The 17234-nt window shown below is 39.6% G+C and overlaps 1 protein-coding gene across 6 annotated transcripts in view; it reads left to right on the plus strand.

Moving 5' to 3' along the window:
- Window positions 1-17234, plus strand: part of LOC143281121 (ubiquitin carboxyl-terminal hydrolase 34-like) — a 118102-nt gene that overhangs the window by 67776 nt on the left and 33092 nt on the right. For all 6 annotated transcript variants that reach the window (XM_076586100.1, XM_076586101.1, XM_076586102.1 and 3 more), the window contains 19 exons: window positions 597-773; window positions 1216-1399; window positions 1571-1734; window positions 2415-2480; window positions 3134-3280; window positions 4316-4372; window positions 5167-5244; window positions 6545-6645; window positions 7312-7481; window positions 7888-8062; window positions 11296-11374; window positions 11996-12049; window positions 13822-13914; window positions 14221-14285; window positions 14941-15085; window positions 15401-15466; window positions 16059-16139; window positions 16381-16460; window positions 16959-17025. In XM_076586100.1, the coding sequence (XP_076442215.1) occupies window positions 597-773; window positions 1216-1399; window positions 1571-1734; window positions 2415-2480; window positions 3134-3280; window positions 4316-4372; window positions 5167-5244; window positions 6545-6645; window positions 7312-7481; window positions 7888-8062; window positions 11296-11374; window positions 11996-12049; window positions 13822-13914; window positions 14221-14285; window positions 14941-15085; window positions 15401-15466; window positions 16059-16139; window positions 16381-16460; window positions 16959-17025 (2049 nt within the window). The remainder of the gene's footprint in view (window positions 1-596; window positions 774-1215; window positions 1400-1570; window positions 1735-2414; window positions 2481-3133; window positions 3281-4315; window positions 4373-5166; window positions 5245-6544; window positions 6646-7311; window positions 7482-7887; window positions 8063-11295; window positions 11375-11995; window positions 12050-13821; window positions 13915-14220; window positions 14286-14940; window positions 15086-15400; window positions 15467-16058; window positions 16140-16380; window positions 16461-16958; window positions 17026-17234) is intronic.

A 17234-nucleotide genomic window follows, 5' to 3' on the forward strand; every position in this document is an offset into this window, starting at 1 on the left:
CATCACACACACACACACACACACACACACACACACACACACAGCCATCCTCTGTGGAAGTATGTCAGTATGGCCACAGTCAATTACCAGGAAAGCTGTGCTGGTGATGAAACACTGCTATGTGTCATGGTTTATAAAACCTGTCGATGTAACTTACATCTCAGATTTGGCAATGTTGGGTACAACCTATTGATAATCCTTTGTTTTGCAGACACTTTTGGCATTCATCACACAGAAAACACACACACACTTGGTTAACACAGATAAGAAAATAATCATTTCAGAGCAAAGAAAGAATGCGCTGGAGTCTGGTGAAGTTTTCTTCTCATGGTACTTTTGGTGTTGATTGAATATATTTTTTTCCAAGAAGGTTCACAGAATGGAATGCTCTGTAATGAGAATGACATAGGTGATTCTGAGTTTCACAGCCATTAAGAACTGTGGTATGAACTTATTTCAGACTAACTTCTGCCATTTTATTTCATTTGTGTGTGTGTGTAGTTTGTGTGGTATGGACATGGATTGAAGACAGTCAGCATACAAAGACACGTGACAAAACTGTAAAGTGTTAATAAAATGATGCTGTCTGTCACCAGAACCCGGACATTGACCTGAACGACATTGCCAGTCGCTGCGCTAACCTTGTTCTGACACGGCCCTACAACGAGACACGGCATGGGGGGGAGGAGGATGATGGTTTATGTGGAATGCTGGGTCTGCTCACCTCCATTTTCAAGAACAACATGACTCTGAAGGAATCGCCAATGGGACGGGTGAGGGGCTTGCTGGAAGCATGAAGTAATGTTACTCAGGAGGGAACAATGGGTAATCAGGTGGGGTGGGGGGGGGGGGGGGGGTTCATTTGATGTCGAGGGATTTTGGGGGGGTTTGTGTGTCAATGAAATTTTTAACTGTGTGTTTTGTGTTTTTTTGTTTTTTTTTTATCTATATTTTGTCATGGCAAATTTTGCAGTTAGACAAAAATCATTGAATCATTGAACAGAAAGGAGGATGGTGAGGGGAGTTGTGTGATAGGTTTATTTACTCTAATAGATATAGGTTTATTTACTCTAATAATGACATTTATGATTATTTTGGTGTTATTGTGTGTTAAGCAAAAAGCAGACCAGCTTTCATAATGAACAATAACACTGTTGTATTATTATAGAAGTTACTGCTCTTGCTGTAAGAACTGCTGTGATGACAATGTTCCAGGCTTTGGTGAAGGATCTGTTCGATTGTTGTTTCGCCCTGCCCTCCACATCGGAACGTCACCTGCCCCGCTGCAAGAGCTCTTTGTCGCGCTCATCCTGCTATGATCTGCTCATTGAGATATGCAAAGGCAGCAGTGAGAACTACAGCATTCTACAGCAACTCCTGTTGGCTCAAAACATGAAAGGTACAGATTGTGTACAGAATTAGAAAATTGACCCTTTTTTTTCTTTGGGCTAGTTTGATTAAGAAAACTATATTTTTTCTGATTTGATTGATGAAAATGAGGAATGGAGTATGTATGTTGAAATATATCGGAGGGTTGTAAGTGAAGGCAGAACATGTGCTCTGTGGTCAGACTCCCACCTGCCGTATCCCTTTGAGTACTGGCCTCAAGACAATGGACGGAGCAAAGCCGGCTTCTGTGGCATTCAGAACCTGGGAGCCACCTGCTACATGGCAGCCGCCCTGCAGTTCATCTTCATGGTTCCCGAAATGAGAGAAGCCATCTTGCAAGCAAAGGTCAGTTCACTTGACAAAAGCATATGCACATGCGTGCACACACACACACATGCACTTATATCCCAATTAGATGAAGACTTTTTCAACTACACACACACGGATGCACACAGCATGTACTTGCAAACACACACATTTATTCACATCACAGATACCAGAGTGTTGATATCCTTATACATTGTCAAACATGATGAAGAAGAAAGGTGAAACCACCAAACCGCTTTTTTTTTTTTTCTTCTTTTTTTTTTTTTTTTTTTTCTTTTTTTTTTTTTAACTTCTGTGTTATGTGTTACAAGAGAAATGACCAAAACAATTAAAGATTTAATTTCTTCGGCACATCCCTGGTATATTTGATCTTGCAGTTTTAGCACTATGTGTTTCCTTTGATTCCCATCCCACCCCTGTCCTCCGACGTACCCTTCTTTGTCAGGTTTTTGGTCTTGTTGGTGAAGAGTAAGAAAATGGATGTAGGTTATCAGTTTCACATTTTGTGAGTTCAAAGTTTTGAAGGGTTTCTAATTTTAAAACAAAACCTAAGCATAGGAAGAAAATAAAATTAGGACAATACATCTGGTTGCGAAAACTCATGCTAGGTGGTGTTGAAACAACTGTTGTCATTGAGATGACTGACACATTGTCCATGTCAGCTTTGTAGACACTATGTCTTTGTGTTTGTTTACCAGCTGTCTGAATGTGTCCGCCATCACGACATTCTGAGAGAGCTTCAGAAAATGTTTGCATTCCTTCAGGTAAGTTAAACAATTCTCCCACACCCCCTTTGTGTTGACGTAGCTTGTTTGTGAAATGGATGGTTGCTCTCTTTTTTCCCTATTATGTTAGCCTCGTGGGCAAGCTGTCTTAATTAATGTCATTTTGTTTTGTAAAGTAAAGCCTTCTTTTATTCACAGGTGTTTGTGTGTGTGTGTGTGTGTGTGTGTGTGTGTGTGTGTGCTTGCCTTTAAAGTGCAGGATAACTTGAATTCAACAAGAATACCTTTTGAATATATGCACACACACTGACTCCCTTTCTCCGTCTCTCCCTCCCTCCTTCCCTCTCTCCGTCCTTCATTTCCTCTCTCTCTCTCTCTCTCTCTCTCTCTCTCTCTCTCTCTCTCTCACTGTCTCTTTAACTTAAATGTAATTTTAGGAAGAAAATTTCCTGTTTCTCACAAATGCATATTAGTGAATATTAATATTCGCATTGCTTCACCAGAGAAAAGTATGAAATTTGTTTCTCAACAAATTTCTCTTTATGGAAAGCTAGCTATTGGACTTGTATATTGTGAGAAAGAAAGGTTGGGGATTTTATTCTAACACCATGATTTAGATTTTAATGAATTGCAAAGCTTTTGTATACATCTGCGTATGCCAGCTTTTCATAGAATGTTGTGTATGAATACAGGAAAGCGAAAGGAAAGCCTACAATCCCAGAAGTTTCTGCAAAATGTACAACATGGGCAACCAGCCTCTGAACACAGGTGAACAGAAGGACATGCAGGAGTTCTTCACTGATCTTCTCACCAAGATGGAGGAGATGACTCCTACACTGGTAAGAGACTTTCTTCTGCCACCCATTGTGCCATGCTTGTCAAGTCCTCCTGTGTCTTCCCTGTTTTTGATATGTTGGGAGTCACTATCGGATTACACTTCAATGCAGCTGTGATAGACATTGCTAGAATAACAATTCAATATTGTGTGATAGACATTGCTAGAATAATAATTCAATGCAGCTGTCATAGACATTGCTAGAGTAACAATTCAATGCAGCTGTGATAGACATTGCTAGAGTAACAATTCAATGCAGCTGTGATAGACATTGCTAGAATTACAATTCAATGCAGCTGTGATAGACATTGCTAGAATTACAATTCAATGCAGCTGTGATAGACATTGCTAGAATTACAGTTCAATGCAGCTGTGATAGACATTGCTAGAATTACAGTTCAATGCAGCTGTGATAGACATTGCTAGAATTACAGTTCAATGCAGCTGTGATAGACATTGCTAGAATTACAGTTCAATGCAGCTGTGATAGACATTGCTAGAATTACAATTCAATGCAGCTGTGATAGACATTGCTAGAATAACAGTTCAATGCAGCTGTGATAGACATTGAAAATTTGATATCTACACAGTTTGTACTTTTTTCCCCCAGTTATTACTGCAGTGATGTCAGTTCTTAGTGTGATTGTTATCATTGTACAATTGTACAATGTGTCTTGTTCATGCTGTAAAATACATAGGGCCTTTGGATAAGTGCTGAAAAATGTAGTAGTGTTTTATTGATATATGAAATAAGCAGTTTGAAGATCTCAGAAACATTGTGTGAATAAAAAAGGAATTCTGGGTGAAGGGGTATTCATATATTTTCTTTGGAAAGCTTGAAATTTCACCGTGATGTTCATTTTCTATGACCCCAAGATCTCTTGCCTTGATGGGAAAAGAGCAGTTTGCTCCAGAACTCTGCACCTGCTTTCTGTTTTGGTTTACTAAACATTTAATGTGCAATTTGTTTTTCACTTTGTTTTTCATAGAACATAGCGTTGCGTTTCTAACAAGATTGGCTCCCATTGTGATGTTTCAGAAAGTGAAGATAAATGAAATGTTCCGTGGTGTCATCACCAACAGCGTTGTGTCACTGGTAAGAAAATGCTTAGTTTACACAGTGTGATGATTAAGTCACTTAACAGTGTTGTGTCACTGGTAAGAAAATGCTTATGTTATACAGTGCAGTCTAACTCACCTGAACTGAATGCACTTGAAAGATGACATTTATTAAGATCACCAGTTACCACACGTATTGATTCCATGTTCAGGTGAATATTTTATGTATGTTTTCATTCGCTGATGCAGAAATGAATGTGAGACATATTTTCTGCAGTGTTATGTGAAGACCCCTAAACACTGTATTTATGTTTCACATACAGCAACTGGCTTTGCCACGGTGTCGTTCGTAGTTTTGAACGAGACTGGCCGAGGGGTCAGACATTTTTTCATTGTGTCCATACATCATGTTCTTTTTTCTTTCACATGTTTCTGTCTTTCTTCTCTCTTCCATCCTTTTCCCCACTCCTCTTTCTCACCCACAAGTACACATACCCTTATCATGCTATGTTTTTGATTTCCCCAACATGCTTGAAAGCTTGCTTTTTATGATGATCAACCAAACAGATACTAGAGACAGTCACTTTACTTTTTCTTTTCTTTCTTCCCTGTTTGAAGGGCAAGATGAACACACAAAAAAGGTGCATAGTATGTTTGACTATCATTTTCTATTGATGCCAATTTTGTTCTGTGTTTTTTTTTCCCCTGTTTAAAAATATGTATTTGCATGAAAACTCTTTGTATTTGATTTCTGTGTAAGTGTGTTTCTGTGCTTGTGAGTACGTATTCCATGATAAATGACTGAAGCGTGTTTTATGACATGTGATACAGGACTGTCCCCATGTGAGCCGCACATTTGAAGAATTCTCCACTATCCGCTGCCAGGTTTCTGACATGAAAGATCTTTATGTAAGTGGGTTGGATTTTTTTTTCATGTTTTTATGTTTTTAATTTGGCAGAAGATTTATCATGAAGAAGTCTGAATATCGGGGGAAGATTTTGGAAAGAAGCATCATTTCTTTTGCATGTCCTGTTGAGCACACTTCAGACAACAGTTTCAGACAAATTGAAAACCTATGATAAATTAAAGAACTTGTTTTACTCTGAAATTTTGTTCTTCCTTTCTTATTTGTTTTATTCCATAATCCCTTTCAGAGTTTGAAATTCATTGTGTTTCAGTCCCTTCCTCAATCCCTTTCAGATTTTGAAATTCATTGTATGTTTCAGTCTCTTTCTTACATGCTGCCTCTTCCTTTCACTATCTTTCTCTTCCATCTCCAAACTAAACAGGATATTCCCCCCACCCCCGTGCTGTGTCTTCCTTTCACAATCGTTCTCTTCTGTCTTCAAACTAAACGGGATATTCCCCCATCTCCATGCTGCCTCTTCCTTTCACTATCTTTCTCTTCCATCTCCAAACTAAACGGGATATTCCCCCACCCCCATGCTGCCTCTTCCTTTCACTATCTTTCTCTTCCATCTCCAAACTAAATGGGATATTCCCCCATCTCCATGCTGCCTCTTCCTTTCAGTATCTTTCTCTTCCATCTCCAAACTAAACGGGATATTCCCCCATCTCCATGCTGCCTCTTCCTTTCACTATCTTTCTCTTCCGTCTCCAAACTAAACGGGATATTCCCCCATCTCCATGCTGCCTCTTCCTTTCACTATCTTTCTCTTCCGTCTCCAAACTAAACGGGATATTCCCCCATCTCCATGCTGCCTCTTCCTTTCACTATCTCTTTCTCTTCCGTCTTCAAACTAAACGGGATATTCCCCCATCTCCATGCTGCCTCTTCCTTTCACTATCTTTCTCTTCCATCTCCAAACTAAACGGGATATTCCCCCATCTCCATGCTGACTCTTCCTTTCACTATCTTTCTCTTCTATCTCCAAACTAAACGGGATATTCCCCCATCTCCATGCTGACTCTTCCTTTCACTATCTTTCTCTTCCGTCTCCAAACTAAACGGGATATTCCCCCATCTCCATGCTGCCTCTTCCTTTCACTATCTCTTTCTCTTCCGTCTTCAAACTAAACGGGATATTCCCCCATCTCCATGCTGCCTCTTCCTTTCACTATCTTTCTCTTCCGTCTCCGAACTAAACGGGATATTCCCCCATCTCCATGCTGCCTCTTCCTTTCACTATCTTTCTCTTCCGTCTCCAAACTAAACGGGATATTCCCCCACCCTCTATTGTTTTCCAGGCATCCTTGGATTTGGTCACTGTGAAGGACTGCCTGGAAGGAGACAACAAATATGAGTGTGGAAAGTGTGAGGGCAAAGTCAACGTCTGTGCAGAGAAAAGGCAAGTGACGGGTTTTCTTATTCTGAGTGTTATATTTGTGACTTTAGCATCTTTAGTGCACAGATGTAGGTTATAGGCATTGTATGGAGTATTTAGGGTAGGCAGCTTTAGGTTCAGTCATTAATATTGATGCCTGGTTTATCTTGATGCTCTGTCAATAACTTTGGCTACCTTAGCTTTGTCATAGTTGATTTCTTTTGTGTTTATATTGATTTTCTTCATCTTGTATGACTTATAAATTTGATTTGATACCCCTTAATGTTTACAAAGTGCTGAAAACAATGATAATTATTCATTATACTGAGTTGCTGCTACATACGTAAACTAAAATAAACTGACAAGCTAAAGATTTACGCTGTACCAAACTGCAAAGAATGAGGTTGTTCAATGCACCAAATTTTGATATTGTTGAAACACAAGTACCCAGAGATTAGATGTGTCAATTTTTTGTATATTTGTCGCATTTGATACCCTACACACCAATACCCCACCCATTAGAATTTCTAAAAATTCTTTTATATTTGTCAGAAATGTGTGCAAATGTAACGTTTCACTGTCAGCAGATCTAGTTCCCCCTCTTCCCCACCCATTGTTCCCCGTCCCCACACTTCCACTGTCTTCCCCTGGTTAGAATGCGTTGTGTTGATGTCAGCGTGCATGCTGCAGGGCGTGCTTTAGGAAGATGCCTGAGGTGCTGTGCCTCAACACCATGCGCTACCTGTTCAACCTGAACACCATGATGAAGGAGAAACTCAACTCCCACTTCTCCTTCCCTGGCAACCTAGACATGTCCTACTACATGGAGCACAAGCTGCTGGGGCCTGACAAAATGAAAGGTAGACTGCCACTACTTATGCTGGCCACCACCGTGGGAAAGACTTTTACTTAGATGGGAAAACATTTATTGGAATTTTCTCAGGAAAAGGACTTTTGGGGTTTTTATAAAATCAGATTCCAAGTAATAATGATACAGTATCCCTTTTGAAAGAAAAAAAATCTGCAAAGTTTAAACTTGGATTCGAATGTGTTTATATGGGGGAAAAAACAAACAAACAAAAACCCAAAGTAAATGACTGGAGGTCAGCAAGGTGAAGATATATTTGGCAGCATTTGGGGTCTGAACTGTTTTACCTCCATGCCAGTGTATTGTCAAAAATTGAATGTTCAAGCCCCATTGATCGAGGTGGAAAAGACGCATCAGATTCTGACAGGAACAAAATACGTTTTTTCTTCCTACAACAGATTGTGATGAACCAGATGCCTATGGTGTGCGACACCCGCGAGACAGTGAGGACGACAGCTTTGAGTACAGACTGTCTGGGGTGACAGTGCACACAGGCACTGCCGATGGAGGTCACTACTACACCTTCATCCGTGGAGACTTGGACAAGGAAGACCAGGCGGGGCCAGAGTCTTGGTGAGTGTACTTGTGCCTTCTTTTCTTTCCCAAGGTGGTTTTGTTGATGTTGTTTTTTGCAGGGCGGATATTTAGTTTTTCAGCCCTGATAATTATGGCCCTGTGTGGTCAGCTGGGCTATGACCAACAAACAAAAGATCAAGACCTGTGCATCATGCTTTGCACTGAACGTACTTCTTGGGAATCAGGGGGTGAGCGGGTGGTAGCATGAGGTAGATTAACTGAGACAAAATGAGGTTGTATGTATGGGATAGGACATTTTCTGTTGTGACTTCTGCAGTTTGAAGGAGGTGTTAAAGTAATTGACTGATCTATATACACGACACCACATCAGATGTTGAAAGACATTCTTTATTTGGATTTTTTTTTTTTAAATCAACGCTCCCTCGTCATTCTTTCCTGACAAAAAAGTGCCTGTTATTACGAGTTAATGTTTGAATAGCTGAATGACGGGCGCAATAGCCGAGTGGTTAAAGCGTTGGACTGTCAATCTGAGGGTCCCGGGTTCGAATCACGGTGACGGCGCCTGGTGGGTAAAGGGTGGAGGGCTAGTGCCTGAACCCCCTTCATGTGTATATGCAAGCAGAAGGTCAAATTCGCACGTTAAAGATCCTGTCATCCATGTCAGCGTTCGGTGGGTTATGGAAACAAGAACATACCACAGCATGCACACCCCTGAAAACGGAGTATGGCTGCCTACATGGCGGGGTAAAAACGGTCATACACGTAAAAGCCCACTCGTGTGCATACGAGTGAACGCAGAAGAAGAAGAATAGCTGAATTTGCATTGTGAAGAGAAAGAAAAAAATCACACAGGAAAAAAACAACCACCCAAAAAACAAAAAATACAAAAACAGCAACCACCCAAAAAACAAAAAATACAAAAACAGATTTGTTGACAGATACTAGGAATGGCAAACAGAATAATGTAATATGTGGTGAAGTTAGGGAATCTTTTACATTTCTGATTATTGTGTCATTTAGCCTTATTTGTGGATAAAATGGTCACGGCTGTGCCGCTTAACTTCCAGCAGAGCTATTTAGTTTCAGAGTTCAGTGAGCGGTCAGGAGCACGGCTGCTGACCTAGATTCCTCTGGGATGGGAGGGGGGGGGGGAGGGGAGCGCGCGCCGCGCTCTTTGTGCCTATGTTTCCAGCAGAGAAAGGTGTATTGTTTAAGTGATTTTCATTTAATCATATTCGTGCACACCGGTTTTTGTTTGCTGTCATTTTTGTGTACATGATTCCAGTGAATGTGAACTTTAAGTGTGTTGTGTGATTTACCAGACACTGTCCGAGTGTTTGTGTTACATCCAGTTATTTGACCTAAGTGTGTGTGTGTGAGTGCCGACAAAAATGGAATCTGGTGCGGTAGTGGCAGCATTGCTGACTGGGCAACACACCTTCAGTGAACACTTGAGATGTTTGGATAATATGTGTTGTGTGTGTGGTGAGCGGGTTCTCAGAAGAGATAAAGATAAGGGGTTGAATGCAAGACTTTGTGCCAAGTATTCTTCTGAACTGTTTCGTTTTTTCGGTCTAGATGTTTCGAATGATGAAGAGGGCAAACATCCCACATGCATTTGTATCAAGTGCTACAAAAAAATGAACAAGGGGGGGAGGCAACACACGCAGTCGTCAATTCACTCAAAAGAAAGTATTAGGGATGCAGTCACAAGATGACAAACTGCGTGTCATCATGCAAGAGCACATGACTATTGTCTCCCCCATGCGTCAGCAAGTCGTACCCCAAGCAGGAGAATCACGGCACAAATCAAAAAGTAAAGAATAAAGAAATTTTCAGCCCTGTTCTTTTCTCCACCCTGAATCCCTCCCTCCCGCACACACACATTGTAAGGAAAAAACAAGAAAAGAAAAAAAATGTTTGAGTTTAGTCAGTGTCACACTTCAACTGAGTGGATTACCAACTACAAACAAGGAGTTCATACGGATTTATAAGTTCAGGTAGGAATGGATTTTATTATTTAGAACTTACAAATGCATGTCAGTACGTTACATTGTGATCGTTTACTAAAAGCATGGTATCGTCAAGGTGTATCTTTTAGACTGACCAAATGCATGTCGCAAGCAAAGGCACACATACTGACACGCAAAACATCTAGTCGGCGAAAATCTCTCCCCCCCTCTCTGTGTGCGTCTCTCTCTCTCTCTCTCTCTCTCTGCGTCTGTCTCTCTCCCTCTCTCTCTGTGCCTCTCCCCTTTCTCTCTCCGTACACGTTCCTCTGTTTCTCAGTATGTCTGTCCCTGCATATATGTCTGTCTGTCCGTCTCTCTTCCCGTGATGTTGAGAGAAGTGTGAAACTTAAGTGGCTGGCAGCAGTTCTCAGTGGAGCTGATCGTTAAATACTGATACTAATTCCGGGGCGGTCTGCCACCTCTAGGTAATGTATCGGCTATATTTTCCTTCCAGTTGTATCGTGGAGACATGCATGTATATCATGATACAAGTTTTATCTCCAAGTAAAACGATGTACACACACAACACGGAGTTGAAATTGAACTACGTTCCGTGTGTGTTCCTCAGTTCGAACAGAATGTTCGTGTGCTCGCTAAGTTTTGGACCGCTTGTACACTGCCTGTAGGAAATTAAACCTGCTCATGTTTGGTATCGTTAAATTTGTCAGAAAATCACACATCCATTCACACCCATAGCGCCCTTCTTGTTGCATTCTGACATAGAGTATTATTTTTTAAAAGCACATAACCCTGTTTCTGACAGTTTATCAGCAGCAGCGAAGCTGTTCACAGCTGTACACACTGCCCGTGTAACATGCGCTCCGCAAAGAATAGCGCGAAGTTAGTGGTGCGCCAGAGCGCTGCCCCATATACTGCCTGCCTGTCTGTCCAGGCTATCACCTTTCCAACGTTTCGCGCTCGCTCGCTGTTCATCCCTCTCCCCTCCGCTTCGCGCCAAAACTAAAAGGGCTGCCTTGTGCCGCCGTGTGGTATCTTTTTCATCTGATCTGGCTGTGACTTTGTTTTCAAGTTCACTCAGATTCATAAAGAAAACAAACTCAGATTTGTTGACAAATAATAGGAATGGCAAGCAAATTAATGTATTTTGTAGGTCATGTTTGAACAAGGGAGTCTTTCACGTTACCAAATACTGTAAGTCATTTTGCATTGTTAGTGGATCAGATGATACCTTGCATATCTGATTTGGCTTTGATTTTGTGCACACTCAGTGATTTAAATATTTTCAACTTTACTCAGGTTGCTGTGCAATGATGCAGAGGTGAAACCCTTTGATGTCAGCCAGATAGGTGTGGAGTGCTTTGGTGGAGAGATGACGGTAAGTATACATTGACACAGTTCCTTCTGCTAAGAATTGTTAATTGTTTGAAAAGATTAACTGCCCACCATAGGCATTGAGTTACTTTTATTAAACAAAGAATGTTGCGACCAGTTTGCTTAAAGAATTATAAAGTGTCCACTTGTATTTTTGGATGAAACAGAAAATAATTAAATTATTTATATTTTAAGAAGAATGTTTATTTACACAGTAACCAGTTATTTATCCTTTTTCATTTCTATTTTACAGTGCAGTTGTGTGGAATGTACAAAAATTGAATTAGCATCTTTATTGAACATAAGCGTCGTCAAAGCAGTATTAGACTATCCAAAGTTTTGGTTTTTAAGCATGTTTCCCTTTATTCAGTCATTTTCTTAACAGATGTATTCTTATATTCTTTTGTACATGTGGTTTGGAATGATTCAGTACATGTTATCATTGTCATTTTGGTTTGTTTTTGGTGGATTTAGTGTCTTTGTATGCACTAGTGCATTTATTTTGTGCAAGTGTCTTCTACATGAGACATAGTAGCAACAGATAATATATTGCATAGATCTGTCTCCAAATATAAATCATTCCTTATTAACAGAACTGAATAATGTACTCCCTCCTTTTTTGCAGAGCAAGACATATGACTCAGTCAGTGACAAGTTTCTTGATCTGTCATATGAAAAGGTATGTGTGTTGTAATTTATCATGTTTCAGAGTTAACACACTTTTTTGCTTTCAAATGAGCTTGACTGTTTACAGAATTTCATCAGTGATTTCATGCCTCACTCTGGTCTAAAATGGTTGTGTGTAGACTCTGGATGTCCTGAACTTTGGAAGAAACACAAAACAACAACAAAAACAAAAAAAACGCTGAAGGAAAAAAAAGCAAAACAAACCCATGCTGAGCAAAACAAAACATAACAAAACAATTTTTAAACTTTAATTTTTCTAATTTGTCACTGCGCCAGTCGTTTGATTGCTTGGGGGGTAAAAAGAAGATGAAGAAAATGTATTTGAAACATGATAGAATGATACTAATAGGTTGATCTGAGTCAAGCAGTACAAAGACGACCTAAAGTTTAAATTGTTTTGAAGGGGGAGTCTGAAATAGTCCTTGTTTAGTGTCCAAGGAAACAAAGGTTTAAGAAAAGAATGCTGAATTAGTTTGCTCACTTTCATTGACTGTGTCACAGAAGTGGAAAATTGGATGACAGAAAACAAACTGAAACTAAACTATGATAAGACTGAAGCCCGCAGACTCCTTCCTCCATCAGTAGATGCCACTTCCCTGCCTTCCACTGTTGATCACGGAAACTTTTCTACCTCATTCTCTGATCATGTCTGTGACCTTGGCTTTTTCCTCGATATAGATCTTTCCATGCAGTCTCACATCAGCAAAACCTGTCAAGCAGCCTACTTTGAACTCTGACGAATCAGCTCCATACGCCACTACATCACACTGGACACAACCAAAACGCTAGTTAGTTCATGCATACTCTCTAGATAGACTACTGCAACTCTCTTCTCATCGGTTGTCTGTAAACACTCCTCAGACCACTACAGCAGGTAAAAAAAACTCCACCGGCAAACTGATTTATAAAGCAAATATATCAGCACACTGCACACCCCTTCTAAAAGAGTTGCACTGGTTACCCATAGAGCAAAGAATCAAATACAAAGCTGCCTGTCTCTGCTACCGTGTCATATCTGGAACTGCACCCCAATACCTCTCTGACATCTTTCAAATCTATACCCTCCCCTTCTCTTCGCTCTGCTGCTGCTGATGATGATAGAACCTTCCGCATCCCTAAATACAAAAGAGAACAGCACAGTGGTCGAGCCTTTTCATCATCTGCTGTTCAAATATGGAACTCTTTGCCTCACCACGTCCGTCACAGCTCCTCACTGCCTTCCTTTAAATCTGACCTCAAGACTTTCCTCTTCCAGCAGCATTTCCTCTAGACCCTTTCTCATTCATGAAAGTAGTTAGTTGATTGTGTTGGTATATTTCTAATGCTGTATTGTGTGTGCGTCAAATGTATGTATGGATGAATTGATGCATGCGTTCATGCATGCATGCATGTATGTATGTATGTTTGTATTGTACATATGAGTTTGTATGCACATATATATGTTTATTGTGCATGATTGTGAGTTGAGGACTGAGTGTGTTTCGTATGCGTATGTGTGTGTGGATTGTAAAGCGCTTTGTGCAATGAGGAAAGTGCAGATGAATGTCCAGTTATTGTTATTATTGTTTATTATTAGCTCTTCACTCTTTCCCTTTCCCCATCACACCATCTCTGTTCCACACACTTTTCTTTGCTTTTCTGTGAGTTTGTGCTTCAAAGAGAAATGGAGGAGAAAACAATCAACAGTATAATCAGGAGCATTCCTGAATCTATACACATATGTTTGTTTCAGTCTGTAACATTTTTATCCTTATTTGTGTGCAGACCAACAGTGCGTACATGCTGCTATACACGAGAGTGAGGAAAAATCGTCCAGCCAGAAAGTTCAACTTTGAATTGTCCCCAGAACTGGCAGCTGTAAGTTGTTTTTTTTGTTGTTTTTTCATATGTTATGTATATTAAGTACTTTCCACCAGTAGTTCCGCAGTTTGTTTATATATTTTTATAGATAAATCTGAGTATTTTGGTAACTACATATTTGTTGAATATGCTTATTTTCTAGGTGCAATTAAAAAAGATTGATAAACTTAAGCAAGTATCAAAATATAAGTTAGATAAGCAGTAATCAGATGATGAGAAATATAGCTCATTTAAAGTAAGACAGTACGATTGCCTTGGATTTTATTGTGAAAATGTATTCATTGTCTGTGTGTGTGTTCACAGCACATTTGGGAAGACAACATGCAGTACTTGAAGGACAGGAACATCTTTGAGCATTCCTACTTCAAGTGAGTTTTTGAATCATGATTGTTACATTGTTCTGTTGGATTTTAAAGATTTTATTTTAGTACTATTGGTCAGTTCTTGAAGACACAACCTTCAAGTCCAGATGATAGCGAGTATCCCATCTTACCTCACAATCTTTCCTGTCCCAACTCCATTTGGCCCACCCTTCAGTTGTGAATGGCATGAAAATAAACAGCTGACTGGCAACACACCACCAGTGCCTAGCTTACTTTCAGACAACTGGGAGGCAGGGTTTGAACCTTGGCAAAGGTATGAATGGTGGTGCAACTTCAAATTTTTATTGTGTTTGTTCTTTTGAAGAGTAATAGGCTCCCACACATAGTGTGTTAGGGGCTCAGATTGAGAGACTGGGACCACACAGTGTCACCTGCTGCAGAGATGCATCTTAGAGTGAGAGCATTTGCTCTCATTTTTTTTCCTTTTCTTTTTTTCTTTCTTTTAAAAAAAACAAAAAAAACTGCAGGTGTGTGTATCTTCGGCAAGCTTGATGTTTGGGGATATTTTATGAAAGGAAGTTTCATTTTTAATGTGGTGTTTCCATATATTCTTCAGTAGCAGCAGCTATATTTTGTCAATGCTTCACAATAGAATGTTTTAACATGATTGCACTTTTTGTGTGTGTGTGTGTGTGAACAGCTTCATCTGGCAAGTGTGTGGCTACCTGCCCAACACGATGCCCAAAGCTCCAAACGACACAGCAATTCCCAATGATGTCCTGCTCAAGGCCACCCAGCTCACTGCTTCCTTTGTGCTGGAGACTCTCATCCACTCCAAGGAGAAGGTACATTCTTTGACAGCTGTTGCTAAGTTTGTATATTGATTGGTAGGAAAGTGTGTTTCAATATTCTGGAAATTAAGGGTGAAAGTATATTTATATATTCTGGAAATCTGTTGTGTCAAACTGTCACATAATGCCAGATGAGTGAAATTGCTGTTTTGTGCTTTTTTATTTTTTAATTTAAGTTTGTTACATTGCTGTTTAAAGACAGCATGGTAAACAGTTCTTGTGCACACTCTTTGTGCATATACACACACATATCTGTATGCACACACAATCTTTCATGATTCCTCATGCCAAAATCATTTGTGTGTGCAGCCAACTATGGTTCAGTGGATTGAAACCCTGACAAAGCATTTCAACAAATGTCACGATGCCTGTGAGGTGAGTGTGTATACTTTATGTACATATAGAGAAAGATTTTTTGTCTGTCATAACCTTGTCCATTTTTTATGCTGCCTGTTCAGCTTCACTTTCACTTTTCTGTGCTGTCTTACTTCTTTGAAGGTCCCCAAATGTGGTGAAATTTGCTTTTGTTTATTACAAGTTTTCTTGTGTCAGCTTGAAAAAGGCTTTGATAAGGGTTTGTTTGTAACAGGTTTGATGTTTGTTTTATTCTCTGCTGTGTGAGAATATTTTTTTAGTGGTAATGTGTTTCTTATGAACTTAAAGCATTATGATAAATAGAAAAAAAATCCTTTTATTTCTGTTGAAATATATAAATGAAAATAACAAATTCCTGTTGAGAATATAGCATCTACATTGTTTTAGTTTACTTGTTTTGGAGCATGAATTGAATTGTTTTGTATGCTGATGGTTTGTGCTTGGTGCCATTAATTGTGTGATTAAAACCTTTTAGATTTGGTTTCACAAAATAAAAAAAACATTAGTAAAGCTGAAATCTCGTTAACATTGTATTGCTCCCAGAGAAAGAAACCATGTTACTCTAACTCTGTGTGTGTGTGTGTGTGTGCAGTGGTTCTTGGATCACATGGCCAATGATGACTGGTGGATCTCACAGATCTTCATCAAGTGTCCCACCACCATGGTCAGACAGGTAATGTACCTTCATTATTCTTTTTCCTCCCTCTCTCCTTCCGACTTGTTTTCTTTTCTTTTCTTTCATTTGTCTCTTTTACCTGCAAAGGCCTGTAATGGGGATTGCTACATCTGTGTCCAGAGACTTTCCCTCTCTCTCTCACACACACACACACATACACACATTTAGTGCACTTAAACATACAAAACTGTTCTAAACAGTGAACATAATAAAAGTAACAGCATGTGTGTATTTCCAGCTGTTCCACCGCCTGCTGTTCCATGTGATCAATGAACTGCGACCTGAGCATTGTAAGCTCTACCTGGAAACAGCACCAGGGTAAGTGATGAAAATTGAATCTGCGACTCTGTGCTCTGGCATTTATATCTTAGGTGTATAAGTCAAATTATGCTAGACTAGCTGTATATCATGGGGGAGGTGGGTGGTGTGTATGATATATATGTGGTGTGTTAAGTTGAGTGTTATCAATTTTCATCTGTCCTCAGCATGTGTGGGAGAGAAACATGATCATATTGACAGTGAGTCTGGTTCTTATCAGACTCATTTGTTAAAAGAAAAAACAACTTTGAGATCTATAGTTCCCTTTTTTCTATGTAGATTGATAGTTTTAATGTGAAGGGAACAAGTATTGAACAGAAGTAATTTTAGCATTTATAATCTTGTTCTCTTTCTAATCCATTGGAGATCTGAAGATTTTTTATTTGTTTTTGGTGATATCAATTCGGTGTTTGTGACATTTGTGATTTTTAATGTAATCTCTTATTCATCGTATAGTGTCTCAGGCACCAAGATGATTTAATGTTTTTTTATGCACAGGGAAGACATATCTCAGATTGGAAACCAGTCCTGTGTCACCCGTTTTGTCAAGAAAGTGCTTGCCATAGTAAGTTTCATAGTGATTGTCATTGGTATTTTACACTTTGAATTTGTTGGGTCTGCTGTTTTTCTGAGGAAAAAAAATTGGGGGTGGGGGAGAAAGTTTAATTATACTTTATTCTCTTTTCTGTTTAACCTGTATGATACCAGTATACTGAAATATTTTAAGACAGTAATGCAGTCACTACAGTCAATATTACCCCCAGGAAAAGCATA

This window comes from Babylonia areolata, chromosome 4 (genome assembly GCF_041734735.1).
Source record: "Babylonia areolata isolate BAREFJ2019XMU chromosome 4, ASM4173473v1, whole genome shotgun sequence".
Taxonomy (NCBI): domain Eukaryota; kingdom Metazoa; phylum Mollusca; class Gastropoda; order Neogastropoda; family Buccinidae; genus Babylonia; species Babylonia areolata.